This window comes from Acinonyx jubatus, chromosome E1 (assembly GCF_027475565.1).
Source record: "Acinonyx jubatus isolate Ajub_Pintada_27869175 chromosome E1, VMU_Ajub_asm_v1.0, whole genome shotgun sequence".
Taxonomy (NCBI): Eukaryota; Metazoa; Chordata; class Mammalia; order Carnivora; family Felidae; genus Acinonyx; species Acinonyx jubatus.
The window spans coordinates 34,449,166-34,465,003 of record NC_069397.1 but is presented as its reverse complement, the minus strand read 5'-3'; the positions used below and the strand labels follow the sequence as shown (position 1 = coordinate 34,465,003).

At 56.2% G+C, this 15,838-nt stretch overlaps 2 protein-coding genes across 3 annotated transcripts in view; one reads left to right on the top strand and one right to left on the bottom strand.

Moving 5' to 3' along the window:
• The window catches only part of ACSF2 (acyl-CoA synthetase family member 2), a 34,732-nt gene that overhangs the window by 14,686 nt on the left and 4,208 nt on the right, over positions 1–15,838 (top strand). Inside the window, exons 2-10 of the mRNA XM_027034059.2 lie at positions 6,156–6,351; positions 6,723–6,851; positions 7,113–7,166; positions 7,522–7,640; positions 7,800–7,965; positions 8,539–8,634; positions 8,775–8,932; positions 9,225–9,316; positions 9,600–9,676. Of these exons, the coding sequence (XP_026889860.1) occupies positions 6,156–6,351; positions 6,723–6,851; positions 7,113–7,166; positions 7,522–7,640; positions 7,800–7,965; positions 8,539–8,634; positions 8,775–8,932; positions 9,225–9,316; positions 9,600–9,676 (1,087 nt within the window). The remainder of the gene's footprint in view (positions 1–6,155; positions 6,352–6,722; positions 6,852–7,112; positions 7,167–7,521; positions 7,641–7,799; positions 7,966–8,538; positions 8,635–8,774; positions 8,933–9,224; positions 9,317–9,599; positions 9,677–15,838) is intronic.
• On the bottom strand, positions 9,880–13,918 carry CHAD (chondroadherin). Of its 2 annotated transcripts, none has more exons than XM_027034067.2 (4): positions 13,047–13,918; positions 11,042–11,205; positions 10,622–10,767; positions 9,880–10,286 (listed from the first exon to the last, which is right to left on the bottom strand). In XM_027034067.2, exons 1-3 carry the CDS (start codon positions 13,818–13,820, stop codon positions 10,626–10,628), a joined length of 1,080 nt encoding a protein of 359 aa, XP_026889868.1. In that variant the 5' UTR covers positions 13,821–13,918; the 3' UTR covers positions 9,880–10,286; positions 10,622–10,625. The 2 variants fall into 2 exon arrangements, with proteins under 2 accessions (XP_026889868.1, XP_026889867.1); XM_027034066.2 differs by having other exon boundaries at positions 9,880–10,378; positions 13,047–13,913.

Genomic DNA, 15,838 nt, shown 5'->3' with positions numbered 1-15,838 from the left:
CCTGCGTGGGATTCTTTCTCTCCCTCTGTCTCTGCCCCTCCCCCACTCATTCTCTCTCCCCGCCCACAAAGTAAGTAAATATAAAATATATTTATATAATATAAAATATATAATATAAATATAATACAATTTAAATATTATATATTAAATATATTTAATTTAATATAATAAATACATATAAATCTATATTAAATATTATATGTTTATATATAAATATAAAGAATATAAAATATAATGTAAAATATAAAATGTAAAATTTATATTTACAAAATATAAAAAAAGATAAATGGAATCAGACAGTATATACCTTTTTCTATCTGGCTTCTTTAACTTTTTTAAATGCGTTTCACCCACATTACTGGGTATAGTCATAGTTCATTTGCTGTCATTTCTATATAACATCGCAAATAAGAAATCACCATTTATGTATCTGTTCCACGGCTGGTGGGTATTTAGGTAGTTTTCATATTGGAGACAACACAAACATCCTCGGACCTGTCGTTTGGTGAGCACACGCATGAATTCTGCTGACTATGTATTTATGAGTGGAAGTGTCTACGTTGCTTTTTATTTAAAAAAAATTTTTTTTAATGTTTATTTATTTTTGAGACAGAGAGAGACAGAGCATGAACGGGGGAGGGTCAGAGAGAGAGGGAGACACAGAATCTGAAGCAGGCTCCAGGCTCTGAGCTGTCAGCCAGAGCCCGACGTGGGGCTCGAACTCACAGACCGTGAGATCATGACCTGAGCCGAAGTCGGACGCTTAACCGACTGAGCCACCCAGGCGCCCCTCTACGTTGCTTTTTAAAGTATACAGTTCCACAGTTTTTAGTAGAGTCATGAATATGTGTACCCCAACCACAGTCAATTTTAGAACATTTCCCTCACCTCAAAGAGAAACCCCATTCCCTTCGCTATCAACTCTGGACCCTTCCTTCCCCTCAGCCCTAAGCAACCACTGAATCTACTTCCTGTCTCTGTAGATTTGCCTTTCCTCCTCCTCAACATGTCATATGTACGGACTTATACAATATGTGGCTTTCTGTATCTGGCCTTTTTTGCTTACTATAATATTTTCACCGTTCACCCACGTTGTAGCGGATATCAATACGTTTCCTTTTTATGGCCAAATAATATTCCATTGTGTAGACAGTCCACGGTCCGTGTATCCATTCATCCCGTTGCTGGAACCAATGGGTTGTTTGCATCCTTGGCGATTGTGAATAGTGCCGCTGGGAACATTTAGGTACAAGTGTTTGTTTGAGTCCCCGTTTTTAATTCTTCCGGGTAGATACCTAGGACTCGAATTGCTGGGTCATCTGCTAATTCTGTGTTTAACTTTTTGGAGAAGCACCCAGCTGTTTTGCACCTTGGCTGCACCATTTTACATTCCCACCAGCTGTGCACAAGGCCTCCAGTGTCTCTGCATGCTGGCCATCACTTGTTACTGTGCGTTGTTTGAGTCTCGCCTCCCTAGGGTGTGTCACTTTTCGTTCGCATTTCACATGCTTGTGGGCCAAATATCTTCTTTGGAAAAACGTCCATTCAAGTCCTTCACTCATTTTTTTTTTTCCGTTGGGTTGTTAGGAGCATTATTTATAATTCACTCATTTGGTCATTCCGTTGAACACCTCTTACATTCCAGGCACTGTGAGGCACTTGGGGATAAAACAGTGAACACATTCGTTGCCAACAATAAAAGGTCAAGAGAATAAAAGAAAAATCCTCATTTCCTGACTTCTCACCTGAATTCTCAAGTGCAACTCTCCAAGGACACCTTTAGGTGGGGCTTTGTCTCCGGTTTCTCACGGCTCCCACCTGCCTAATTTATGTGTTTTAGGACGCCCAACCCAAGTAGCTGAAGGCCTCACTAAATATTTACGGTAGTTTCTCCTTATCCATGGGGGATATGTTCCAAGACCCGCAGTGGACACCTAAAACCACAGCTAGCACCATAATATACATACAAAGTTTTTTTCCTATGGGGACATACCTATGGTAAGGTTTAATTTATAAGTTAGGCATGTATGAGATTAACAACAATAATAATGAAAACAATTATAACAATATACTGTAATAAAAATTACGTGGATGGTCTCTCTCAAAATATCTCCCTGTATTGTACTTACCATTCTTGTGATGATGAGACATGGTAAAATGATGTAAATGATGTAAAAGGATGTAAATATGAGACACTACTACTGACCTTCTGACAATATGTCAGAAGGGGGATCCCTTGCTTAGCCATGGGTAACTGCAGATGGTGGGGAGACCATTCGACTTTACTTCTTTGAGTTGGAAGCCACAGGAACTGCTGGCTCTCCTCCTCTGACTCATTAAGCTTCCCACCCAAACGTTAAAAATATTAATAACAGAGGCACCTGGGTGGCTCAGTTGGTTAAGCGTCTGACTTCGGCTCAGATCATGATCTCACAGTCTGTGGGTTCGAGCCCCGCGTCGGGCTCTGTGCTGACAGCGCAGAGCCTGGAGCCTGCTTCGGATTCTGTGTCTCGCTCTTTCTTTGCCCCTCCCCTGCCCACGCTCCATCTCTCTCTCTCAGAAATAAATAAACATTAAAAAAAAAAAAAGAACAGAAAAAGAAAGGGGGGCCTGGGTGGCTCAGTCGGTTAAGCGTCCAACTTCGGCTCAGGTCATGATTTCATGGCTCTTGAGTTTGAGCCCTGCTTCAGGCTCTGTGCTGATGGCTCAGAGCCTGGAGCCTGCTTCAGATTCTGTCTGTCTGTCTCTCTCTCTCTGCCCTCCCCACTCATGCTCTGTCTCTCTCTCAAGAATAAATAAACATTAAAAAAAAGAAGAAGAAGAACAGAAAAAGACGGAGTGCCTGGGGGTTCAGTTAGTTAAGTGTCCTACTCCTGATCTCAGCTCAGGTCTTGATCTCAGGTTTGTGAATTCAAGCCCTGGGTTGGGCTCTGCTGGGGTGTGGAGCCTGCTTAAAGAAAAAACAATAAAAGAAAAAGAAGTGGCTGCCCCTTTTTGCCCAAGGCCCTTGGGGTGTGTTCGAGGAAGGAGGAGAGTAGAATCAATTGTTTGCGCTTGGAGTTTCGAAAGGATGGGTGGTTCTTACCTTTATGAGCAAACTGCATTCATACGAGTTTCTAGAATTCTTAAGTCCTCTGGAGGAGCACCTGTTTCCACCTCTGTTCTGCCCTGCTCCGGTCCCAGGTTCCTGAGTTCAATGAGTAAACAGTGGTGGAAAAAAACGAAATGGAGATTAGACAGTCTGGGGGGACACATGCAAAGCCTAAAGAACAGAATTGCCCACCCACTCCTTCCTCCCCGATGTGTGTTCCGGGCGCGGTTTCACTGGCTTACCGGCTGCAGACTCAGCTACTTGGGTTCTGTGCATTTCACTCTCTTTACCTATAGGATGGCAGTTCATGCTTCCCACCTGTACGTTTTAGGATTTGCTTAGCATATGTCAGAGAAACCCACTCTCACTGTGGCTTTGAGGAGATGGGAGTTTCTTTTTCTGCGTCCTGTGTGACAGCCACCTTGTGGAGGCTCGGCGGCACAGTACACCCCCCGTCAAGGCTCCAGCCTCTTTGTCTCTGCCATTCCCTTCCTGTCGCAGATGGCACTCCAGCCAGTGGGAAAGGAAAAGGGAAGATGCCCCTTTCCTTTAAGGGAAGTTGCACCTAGTACCTCTCTTTAAATCCACACCTTCACCTTTGGGCCAGACCACCTGCAAGGGAAACTTGGGAATGTGGTTTCTATTCCACATGGCCATGGCCAACTAAACTCCCCGAGGGTGGTTTCTTAAGGACAAGGACCTATTGGGGGCCTTTGTACCTATCAGCACTGCTGTGAAGATAAAGGATATAACATATGTGCCAATTGAAATGGATTTTTCTGTTTTTTTGGGTTTTTTTTAATTTTTTAATGTTGATTTACTTTTGAGAGAGAGAGAGACAGAGTGCAAGTGAGGGAGGGGCAGAGAAAGAGGGAGACACAGAATCTGAAGCAGGCTCCAAGCTCTGAGCTGTCAGCACTAAGTCTGATGCGGGGCTTGAACTCACAGACCATGAGATCATGACCTGAGCTGAAGTCGGCCACTTAACCGGCTGAGCCATCCAGGAGCCCTAGTTTTGGGGGGAATTTTTTGCACATAAACCAACCTGTTGATCTGCCAATTAGGATTTCCAGGAGGCCACTCTCTGGTCTGAAGTCTATGGTTGAATGAGTAGAAACCCGGGTTCCAAACCAAGGACAGTGGTCAACTTTGAGGATAAGAGGAAACCTGTTATGTTTTGTTGACAACAAAACCTTTAAAGTGCCTGAGATTTTCCCTTGGCTGCCTCCTGAACCCGATGCTGGGCTGTGGGAGGCTGCCTGCCAGGCCTTCAAGGGCACTGGTTATCCACTGAACCTGAAAACTGTAGGTATATTAGGATGTATCCGTTATAAGCAACAGAAACGCAACTCAGACTGGCTTAAGTTTATTTTGGTTTGTTTGCTGATTTATTAGAGTCCACGAATAAGTGAGATCGGGCAATGTTTGTCTTTCTGAGTGTGGCTTATTTCACTTAGCATGATGTCCTCCAGCTTCCTCCTTGTTGCAAATGGAATTTGGTGTTCCCCTCCCTCCCCCACCCCCCACCCCCCGCCCCGGAAACTGGCTTAAATCTAAAGAGGGAATTTATTGCCCTTTGACAGTGGAAAGTCCAGAGGAAGGCAGACATCACCTGTGGCTGGGCCTAGGGATTCAGAACCTCAAGATGAAGTTTGTTACTGTGCCTTCCTGTCTCTGTCTCTCTCTTCCTACTTAGTAACCCTGTGTTCGTTTTCTTCTTAAGCAAGTTCTCCACATGCTTGTTCTTGCAACTGTCACTTTTGGCAAACCCAAAGGAAGAAAGCATACTTGTTTCCCAGTGGGCAAAAATGCATGCCCTCCGCTGCTTGCCTGTGACGTAGGGATTTGGGGCGTGTAATCCCTTTTGAGGGGTGTCATAGTGGCCACTGGGAGCCCGCTCAACAGTATTTTAGGTTGGTCAACCTAGGGATAGTAGGGTGTGGGGCCTCATAGGATTTTACAGCCCTGCTGTCTGGGCTGTTTTCTGCCCCCAGTACACCTGCAGGAACCACCTGGCCTACGTGGCTGGCCACAATCCTTTGATAAGATTAACTGGGTCATTTACATAGTATCCCCTTTCACTTGAGAATAACCACCGATCCAGTCCTCAGACTACTCCTAGGTGGGGAAGCTGAGGCCTAGAGAGGAGAAACCTGCGTCTTTTCCTGATGCCCCTGAGAACAAGGCCTGCAATTGTTTGTAATGCTAGGAGGCAGGAGGCAGGAGAAAGAGGCAGGAAGAGAAGCTGGCATAGAGTGTTTTATTCAAGTCACAGCCAAGGCAACAAGGGCTTTACCCACCAGGACCTCTGAGAAGGTACAGATGCCTCCCAGCTCTGTCCAGCTGCAGAACGGGAGAGAACTGAAGTCCCTGAGCAGACAGGATCCCAAGGAACTGTCCCAGTAGCCGAAAGCAGAGATGCTCCGTGGAGGTGACATGGGACACCAAAGGTGACTGTGTCGGTTGCCCACCCAGCCAGCAGCATACTCGGGAGGAGCCCTCAGACCCCCGATCCCAGCCTAGTGCTCCCTTGCTCCCCACAGAGCTGCAGCGGGTCCCCTCAGCTTCCCAGTCCGCCTGCTTCGTGACCCACCCTCCTGCAAGGTGGCAGCGACTTCCTCTCCCATTTGTGGGGAAATCCAGTGTGGCTCCCCTCTATCCTGCATACCTTGTTCTTGCCCCAGACTCTCCCCTGCAAGACCCAAGCAGTCAATCAACAAAAGGGACACGTGGTCCTTTTAGCATAGCAGCTGCAGCACCGAATTGGCCAACATTGGCCCTCAGACCCCACACCACACCCTCTCTGATGGGAACAGGGTCTGAGACCTGTTACACTCCCACATTTAACCAACTGAGCCACCCAGGCGCTCAGAGTTTTTTTGAGTACAGCTTTAGAGTTGCAGAATAACTGAGCCTTTCTATCGGGTCGTGGTTCCTGGGGATGGGGCAGGGGCGGGCACTTGTGCACGCTGTGAGCAACCTACCTCCCGGCCAGGTGTGCCAGCCCCTGGTGCCAGAGCGGCCTGGCCTGGCACAGCGGAGTCCATCGCCTCTCTCCCCACAGCTCTGCAGGGGCAGATCGCACCGTCCCCCTGCCCGTCGGAGGCCTCAGCTACATCCAGGGCCTCACAAGACAGCGTCTTATCAACAAGACTGTGGGACAGTGCCTGGAAGCCATAGCACAGAGGGTCCCCGACCGGGAGGCCTTGGTCGTCCCGCAGGAGAACATCAGGCTGACCTTTGCCCAGCTCAAGGAGGAGGTGGGTCCTGATCTTGAACCCTCGAAGTCAGCAGGTGCTAGCCCCCCAGGCTGCACTGGCTGGGTGGAGCCCTCAGGGCAGCACCTGGCTATGGGGCAGGGTGAGGGGCTGACTGAGAACCCCAAGGGATGGCGAGAAGGGGACAGGGCTGAGGCAGAAGGGGCCCGAGTTCACCTGCATCACTCACTCCTGGGCTGCTTGTTCACAATGCTCATTCCCAGGCCCCATCCAGGCCCACTGAGGCCTGGGAATCTGCCTGTCCCTTGCTCCCAGGTGGTTCCGGTGACAACCCCCGGGCCAAGGGCTGAGGTGGGAGTCAGGGCCCCTTCCGGCTCGCCCACGTCTCACCCCTTGTGCTTTATTTACACCAGGTGGACAAAGCTGCTTCTGGGCTCCTGAGTATCGGCCTCCGCAAGGGCGACCGGCTGGGCATGTGGGGACCCAACTCCTATGCGTGGGTGCTCATGCAGCTGGCCACCGCTCAGGCAGGCATCATTCTGGTGAGCGGGGAACAACTGGGTATGTAGGGGGTGCAGAATTCACGGGGAGTCCCCCAGCTCCTTGGCCCCCAAACCGAACCGGTGCCTGACTGGTTTCAGACCGCGTAGTGCCTTCTTTCGAAGCCCCCCAAGGAGGCCTGGATGGGTAGGGCACTGCCTCTGACGGCATGGTGTTTCTGTGCCTCCTGAGAGTGGAGAGGCAGCGGGAGGGACAAGGTCTGGCCGAAACACTCACTGACATACCCTCGCTGTCTCCACTAGGTGTCTGTGAACCCAGCCTACCAGGCTATGGAGTTGGAGTATGCCCTCAAGAAGGTAGAACCCGCTCCTGGGGGAGGGGGCTGGCCAGCCAGCCAGCCAGGGGGATGATGGGGGGGGGGGGCGGGGGCGGTCAGAGAGGTGTGCGACACCCAGAGTCTGTCCGTCCTCAGGTCTGTAGCGGGGGGAGGAGAGGGGGGTCATTCGGACCCAAGGCCAGCGTGTGTGTCCCGGGGTCAGCACAGGTGTGTTGGAGGCAATATGCGTGTGAGCCGGCGTGTGTGTGGCACCTGCGTGTGTCGGAGTGGTGGCGTGTGTGTGTGAGAAAGACTCACTGTTAGTGAGAACTAGCCCGGAGCCCCCGCCTGGAGCTCCCTGCTGACCAGGGGGGCGGGGGGCTCCCCCTCCACAGGTAGGCTGCAAAGCCGTCACATTCCCTAAGCAGTTCAAGACCCAGCAATACTACAACATCCTGAAGCAGATCTGCCCAGAGTTGGAGAAGGCCCAGCCGGGGGCCTTGAAGAGTCAGAGGTGGGGCTTTCCCACACTGGGAAGGGGGCGTGTGGTGTGGCCCCCTGGCCCCCTGATCGCCTCCCACCCCCCGGGGATGAGGCTGGTGTCTCCCTGGGCCTCCCCTCGGCCCTCCCTCCCCGCAGGCTCCCAGATTCTCACTACCCTCCCTCCCCGCAGGCTCCCGGACCTGACCACAGTCATCTCGGTGGACGACCCTCTGCCGGGGACCCTGCTCCTTGATGAGGTGGTGGCAGCTGGAAGCACAGAGCAGCATCTGGCCCGGCTGCGGTACAGCCAGAAGTTCCTGTCCTGCCATGACCCCATCAACATCCAGTTCACCTCGGTAGGGCAGCGCTCTCCAGGCCCCAAGCCCTGGCTGGCCTGCCAACCCCTGCCCGCCCCTGTGACCCTTGCCCAAGAATGAGGAGATGACAGAAGAGGCCCAGGGCGCGGACACTCTTCTGGGGCCGGCCCTAGCTGTCCTCTCGGCCCCGGGAAACATCGCCAACTGGCATCCTTGTCACCTGCCCCCCCCCCCCCCCCGGCCCTCTCTTCCTCAGCACGGAGGCAGGTGCACTGGGCCACGTCAGGCCAGAGCTGACCGATGTGCCTCCTCATTTAGTAGATGAGGAAACTGAGGCCCAGAGAGGGAATCCGCCGCTGGGCCACAGAGTTCTCTGAGCCACTTGATGAGTGGCTTAAGAACAGAGACCTTATCTTCCACATTTCTGGATCCTCACACCCGGCACCGTGCGGGCACATGGTAGACCTTTGTGAACACACGTTCAATGAATGAATGGATCAGGGACACTGGTCCCGGTCTCCTGACTCCCGGTCCGGCGCTCTCCCATATGGTGGCCCAGGGTGGGAAGGACATGGGGAGCAGGAGCCAAGCATCACCTGCTTGTCTTATCAGGGGACGACAGGCAGCCCCAAGGGGGCCACACTCTCCCACTACAACATTGTCAACAACTCCAACATGATAGGGGATCGGCTGAGGCTGCACCTAAAGGTGAGGGGGCTAGCCCAGGCCCTGCAGGGGGTGGGGGTTGCTGGGCTCCCCCTGCTGGCTAGTGGAACTGGCTGGGGGTGGGGGTTGGGGGGGGCACTTCTGGCTCCAGGGTAGAACCAGCTTCCTGCCTCCATTTCCAGACGTCAGAGGACTTACGGATCATCCTGCCCAGCCCCCTGTACCACTGCCTGGGTTCTGTGGGGGGCACGATGGTGAGCCTAATGTATGGTGCTACCCTCATCCTACCCTGTCCGACCTTTGATGGCAAGAAGGCGCTGGAGGCCATCAGCAAAGAGAGGTGGGCATCAGTGGGGAGCCCCCCAGGGGCCGATGAGACCCTCCGATTCCTCACTCCGGGGCTCTGATCCCTTTCTGAGATGTGTGCCTGCTTCAGCCCAGAAAAATGGAGACAGGGGTAGTGGGGGACTCCCAGGGGAGGACGAGTTCCTGCCTCCAAAGAGCTTCTCCTTCCTGTTTCCCACATATACAGCCTTGGCCCTTCCTGGGGGGGTTCAGGGTGGGGGGGGTAAGAAGAGGGAGCTCCCTTCCACTTCCAAGCCTGATTCTGAGACTCCCCCCACCTTATACAGAGGCACCATCCTGTACGGCACCCCCACAATGTTCGTGGACATTCTGAACCAGCCAGACTTCTCCAGTTACGACATCTCGTCCATGTGTGGAGGTGGGGTAGGGCCAAGGGTAGCCGAGCCAGGATTGACCTGATGAGCTGGATATGCGCCCAATCTCTTATTTAGGAGGCAACAAGACATTGCAGAAAAGTGGGTGGGAGGGAGGCAAATCCCCAGTGTCCTTGGACACCAGCCCAAGGCCAAGTGCCAGGTGTAGGAACAAGTCCAGGGTCAAGGGCAAGAGGGGAATGTTCTGCTCTAGAAGGAGCCATAGGTGAAGGGGGTCCACAGGGCCTGGAGAAGCAGGGAGCTGTGTCAGTCTTCTCTCTGATTCAGGTGTGATTGCTGGGTCCCCCGCACCCCCAGAGCTGATCCGAGCCATCATCGACAAGCTAAACATGAAGGAGCTGGTGGTGAGTGGCAGCTGGGCTGGGGCTGCGGGCAGGGGACACGCCAGGCCCGGGGTGGGAACAGACTGGTGTCTGTAGGGATGAGCTCGGGCCAGATCTCCAAGGAAGACCCTCTCGGTTGGCCCTCCTTCCAGAAAGCAGATGTGAGAAAGTGCAGTCTGACCTCATCAGCAGCTGGTGAGTCATAGAAACAGGTGACAGGGGAGTAAATATTACCCATACATAAATTTATATTTATGGAAATCTGGAAGAGAAGGGCAGCATGGGAGGGTAATGCGGCAAAGCACCAGTATCCCGCTAGAGTGTCCTGGCAGGCAGGGGGCTGGCGGAGTTGGGGTATGGGCTCAAGACCCTTTCTGGACGAAAGGAGTAGGGCAAAGATCTGGTATTTGTTTCCAAAGGGCAAGGCCAGGGGAGCAAAGGGAAGGAGGATTCGGGTTCTGGTTCTGAAGGACTTGGGGTCTTGGCAATAGCTTCTCTGAGAGGAGCCGTGGCGGTGGGGCCAGGCGTGATGGAGCTCTCACCGTCAGGGGGAGCTGGGTTCGTGCTGGAGTGCCCGAGTCCCCCTGCCAGGACGTGTCTAGGTGTGAACAGCTCTGTGCATCAGCAGAGGCTGTGGGGAGAGGTGGGGGTCAGAGATGGGAAGGTCAGTAGTTTCTCCAGCTGGAGGCAGAGGCCGGTCACCAGGACCGGCTGAGTCAGGACCTGCAGTGAGGCAAGGTTCAGCGTCAGAAGCCCGATAGCCTTGACAAGGCTTGCAGAGAATGGTGGGAGTCCCAGGCAGCGTCATTTTCCCCCTTAGAGGGGAGCCCCAGTCCTCCCCTCCCCTCCCTGCACAAATGGAGAGTATGCATGCCCCTCTGTGGGCACAGAGTACCCTGGGACCCCCTCCTCACTTGCTAGAATCTCCGGAGAAGGGAATAGGGGAGCTGCCCACCCGTGCCCCACCTGTTCAATGGCGGCCGGCTTTCTTGGACCTCTTAGTGGGGAACTTGCAGCCGCGGAAGGCATCCGTGTCACGGATATGCTGGCCTTTGAACTTGGCGGGTGAGGCGCAAGTGGCATCAGGGCGGGAAGCCTTGGCTTCCAGCCACCTAGAGAGACAGAGAGTCGCTGGGACTGGGGGAGAGATGGCAGGGGGCGGGGGGGAGGGGCGCGGGGGGAGGGGACAATGCGCCAGGGGGCCAAGATCAACTTATCTCTAGGATAGCCTGGAACTGTCATCTTCATTTTACAAACTCCTAGGGCCCACACCTGTTAGGCAGCAGATCTAGGACATGTGCCCCAGACGTCGTACTGCAGGGCCAGTGTGCCTCCACTCCATCCCATGAGGGCAGGTCACAGCGGGTAGCATGGGGGTGTTCTCACCTCCGAAGACCCCGGAGCTGGCAGGTGCACTTCCAGGGGTTGTTGGTGAGGGTGAGGGTCTCTAGGCTGTCAAAGGGGAAGTTGGAGGGCAGCTGGTTCAGGCGGTTGTTCTCCAGGTGGATGTGTTTCAGCGTGGTCACACCCAGGAAAGCACCGTCCGAGAACTGGGGAGTGAGGTGGACGTGAGTGAGGACCCCAGCCCCGGTGTCCAGCCTCTCCCAGCTCTAAGGTCCCACAGCGGGGGCTCCTGAGGCTAAATTGTCTCAGATGACCTAAGCCATACAGCCACCGATTGAGATAGGTGGTGTTATTTCCAAAATGCAGGTGGGGGGGTGGGTTTGGGCGTGCTGGGGGGGGGGGGTGGGCAAGTCTCTTGCCCAGGGTCACACTAGAGAGTAAACAGTAGCTGCAGGACCACACCCAGCTCCTCTTCCCCTGGCATCACACTCCCTGCACAAACACTGGGCCTGGGGAGGCAGCCAGAGTTTGGCTCCAGCGGCCTGCGTTGGCACACGGTGAAGCTGGTCAGTGTTTGGTGGGATGGGCAGTGGGCCCAGGCTCCCCGCAGCCCCAGGGTCCTGGGACTTCCCCCAGCTCTGTCCTCACTGCTCCCTCACTGCTTGCCAGATGCTATTTGTGGAGCCTCCTTGGTGGAGCCTTTGGCCAGGCTGGACGGCTCCAGAGGAAACATTCTATTGGTGCCCGCATCTTGGCCCAGGCATCACAGTCCTGCCTGGCCGCACCGCCCCCTCCCCCCCCCCCGCCCCCGCCCCAGATCAGTCCCTACCGCCCTGCTCCGCGACCCACTAAAAGGCCACTCTGGCACCGGTGGCCCACAGGGAAATCCGACTTCATGTCTGCAGGGGCCGGGGCTGAAGAAGGGCGGGCCGCATCCACCCAGACAAAGTTGGCTGCCATCCAGGTATGATTCTGCCCTCATCTCTGTGGCTCAGGGAGGTCCCTGGTAACCAGACTGTTCTGATGACGGTCTTCTACACCTTGCCTTGGTCCTCGCCCAAACCTCCTGGCCGAAGCCCCTGTACCAGAGTGATTTTCCAGTCCCACGGAGAGATTCCACTGCCACCCAAGGCAACCCCACCTGGGTATCACAGGGGAGGACGGGCTGAGCAAGGATGCAGCCAGGAGAGGGGTCTGGTGACTGCCGTGGGCAAAAAGGGCAGTCAGTGGTCTGCGGGACAGTGCGGCCCAGCCAGTCTTCCCTGTATGGAGACACCCGGAGTCCTGTGCCAAAGGCTGACAGTGTCACGGGGCTCTTGCCTTTGTCCCTTGGCAGAGTGCATGGGGCCATCCCTGCGACCTGGGGAAACCCCTAGTTCCTGGGCCCCCTCCGTTGAAATGAACCTGAGAACGCAGCGGAGTGTGTCTGTGTGTGAACTGGGAGGTGGGGCGGGGTGGGGAGGGGAACATTCGCCAGGGCCTCTGGGGGGCATGGAGGAGGTCTTCTTCCTCAGCTACTTGCTTTCCCTTCACCCCCCCAGCCCCCCACCCCACTTTTGCACACATGCACTCCCCCCGCCCCCCCCCCCCCCCCAAGAACAGGGTCTCTTTGTGGGCCTGATTTGCCCAGCTCCTCTGGAAACCTTCTCAATAAACAAACCTTCCTTTATGGGGTGTTAGGCCTGCTGGAGACAGGAAGAAAACAGCAGAGGAGGGATGGAAGGGCCCGACAGGAAGAGGTGGCTCCTGCCCACAGCAGGGGGTTGGGGAGCACTGGATGTGCCTCCCAGGGGCCAGCCGAGGGGCCAGGGCAGCCCCAACTCTGTCCGTAAGTAGGAATCCTAGGAGGGCGGTGGCTGAGACTAGGGACAGGGGTGAGGATGTGACAAGATGAGGGACGGAGATGGCAAAGCTCCTCACCTTGGAGACAGCCAGAGAGACAGAAGCAATTTTAGGGGAGAAGGGACGGTGCCCGGCTGTGGCCCTGGATCCCTGGGCCTCGAGGCAGAAAAGGAGCCCGGGCAGAGCTCCGCAGCTGGCAGCTCACCTTCTCCAGGTTGGTGTGGTCCAGCCAGAGGGTCTCCAGGTATCTGCCGAAAGACTGGAAGGCATTGTCGGGAATGCTTTTCAGGGGGTTGTGGGACAGCTTCAGCTCCTCCACCACCCGCAGCTTGCTGAGGGCGGCTGAGGGGTAGCCGGACAGCTGGTTCCTGTCCAGGTAGAACTTGGCGAGGTTCTCCACGTCGTCCAGAGCGCCGGGCTGCAGCGAAGTGAGCGCATTTTCCGACAGGTAGAGCCAGCGCAGGTCCTTGGCGCCCTGGAAGGCGCCAGCGCGCAGCTCGCGGATCTTGTTGTTGTTGAGCTGCAGGATGAAGAGGTTGACCAGCGGGGAGAGCAGCCCCCGGGGCAGCTCGGTCACCTTGTTGTGGTCCAGGTAGAGGTAGGTGAGCTCCGTCAGGTCGTCGAAGGCGCCGGCGCGCAGCACACGGATGTCGTTGTGGGACAGGTACAGGTAGATGAGCTGCTTGAGGCCTCGGAAGGCGCCGGCGGCCACCTCGCGGATCTGGCAGTGCTGCAGGTGCAGCGACACGAGGTTGGGCATGGCCCGGAACGAGTTGGCGGCCAGCACCGGGAAGTTGTTGCGTTGTAGGTTGAGCAGCTTGGTCTTCTCTGACACCTTGGGGATCTTCTGCAGCCCCACCTTGTCACAGATGACGTGCTGCAGGTCTCCGTGGCAATGGCAGTTCTGGGGGCAGGCGGCCAGCGCCGGCAGCAGGCCGGCCAGGAGGCCGAGGCTGAGCAAGAGCAACGGACGGGCCATGGCCGGACGCCGGGGGGCCGGGGGGCCGGGGGGCAGCGGCGGCGGGGCGCGGGCAGCGGCAAGTCCTGGGCACTCCGGTCTCCCGCCCTATTTATACGGTGGCCCTGACCGCAGCCTGCAGCCGGAGCCAGCTTCTACGTGGAGCATCCAGGCCACCGGGCTTAACTCCCTCCCGCCCAGGGATGCGCCCCCGCCCTCAACGGGGAGGGGCGGGGCCCTGCCCCCAGCTGGCGACCGTGCGAGGTGGGGGGGGCTGGGACCGTGACCCCAGAGCCTCGTCCTGGCCCCTGGCCCTTTTCTCCCTGCTCTCTCAGATCCTGCCTCTCTCCTGACCCTTCCCGCCCCCCCCCCCCCCGCCCCGCATCTCCTTTCCCCATCCTTTGGGGGAGGTTGGGGGATACGAGTGCATCCAGAGCCCCAAGTTCACACCGGAGAGTGGAGGCGTTCCCGAACGTATTTGTTTGCTCAAGTTTGCGCCTGAAAGCCGCCCCCCCCCCCCCCCCCCCCCCCCCCCCCCCGCCCAATACACGCTCGGCGCGGAGCCCTGGCCCCGGGGAGGGAGGAAGCGGGGCCGGACAGCCGGACGCGAGTCTCGCCGCGGTCGGCCGGCCGGCGGCGCTTTAATAGCACTCTTGTGCGGCGCCGGCCGAGCGTGGGAGCCGCGCTGGCGTCGGGCTCCCCCTTCCGGCCGGCCAACCCCAAGGCGACGGGCCCTCCTTCCCCACCCTTGGGGGTGTGGTCTCTGGCCCCTCTCGCCCAGCCCCGGGCTTGAGTTTCTGTCCCCTGCACTCCCATCCCGTTTTTCCGCTGCTAAAGGCTAACCAGAAATGTGGGAACAGGGGCGGGGAGTGGGGGGCGGGAGGGGGGGTGGTGACCCGTAGAACTCGCAGACACACCTGAAGACCACAGACGCGGAGCGGGGACAACTGAACCAGCACAGTCACACCATCTCTCCCCGACCCCCTCCTTCATTTCCCTAAAATATCTCCATCTCTTCATCCCCACCGCCAGCGGTCAGGACCTGCCCCTGAGGGGTCTCTCAGGGTGGCGGCCAGAGTGGCGCCAAGGTGTACTTGGCAGAGGCCACACCTGGGCAGTGGCCCCAGGACTATGGTGAGGTGGGGGGGGGGGGGGGAGGGGGGTCAGGTCCTGGCTACCAGCGATCAGCTCTGGACAGCTTAGGTCCTGTGGGCAGCCGTCCCCCAGCTGACCAGGTCTCTGTGTGTCCATTTGCCAGCCATGGTGTCCGGATTCCTGCGGAAAGGGGAGGGTAGGTAGGCAGGGTAGGAGCCCTGGGCTGCCTGGTAGAGGCTGTTGTCTGGGTTTGAGAGGGGGAGGGGAGGGGCCCCAGCGTGTGCCAGCTACCACAGAGGAAGTGGGGAGTGGGGTGGGGGTGGGGTGGAGGATGGACAAAGGTCTGTTGTCTGTGTTGATCAGGAGCCTAGATTACAGGGTACCTAGCCCCTCTCCTAAGCCCCTTTCACCCGTTGCCTTAGACGGGGGTCATAGTTGGCTCAGAACATTCCCTGATGGTATTTAGGTTCCTCCAAGGTTGGCTTCTGGTTTTCTGTTGCTCAGGATGTTCCAACCACTGGAAGTGTTGGGTGGGAGTGGGGTGTGTGTGTGTGTGTGTGTGTGTGTGTGTGTGTGTGACTGGCTTTTAAACCCTGCTCTGGCTATATTTTAATTGTGATGGAAATACACTTACAGGAAACCCTCCAAAGCTTTGGGGTCACCCACCACAAGGCCAGGCATTGATCTCGGGGTTTCAGGAGGGTGGGTGGGTTGTGTCTGTGCAGTTTCCAGCTGGGCCAAGGCAGGCTGGCTTTCTCATCAAGTTTATGGGACCTTCAGTTTGGAAGGGAGGGAGAGGGGATGTTGCGGCCTGAAATCAGGGAGGGGGTGCTGAGACGGCCTGGGGAGGAAGGAGAGAAGGCTGGGGCGTCGGGAACGCAGGGAACCATGGGCTCAGGCACATGGCTGCTCCAGGAAGCAAGAAACAGAGAGCCCTGGCTACA

Bases quoted from the DNA above. Each gene is read 5' to 3' on its own strand.
- CHAD (XM_027034067.2), bottom strand. From the start codon at position 13,820: ATGGCCCGTCCGTTGCTCTTGCTCAGCCTCGGCCTCCTGGCCGGCCTG. The intron at 11,206-13,046 runs GTGAGCTGCCAG...CTCACTCCCCAG, and splicing joins ACCACACCAACCTGGAGAAG to TTCTCGGACGGTGCTTTCCT. The intron at 10,768-11,041 runs GTGAGAACACCC...CTGTCTCTCTAG, and splicing joins CAGCTCCGGGGTCTTCGGAG to GTGGCTGGAAGCCAAGGCTT.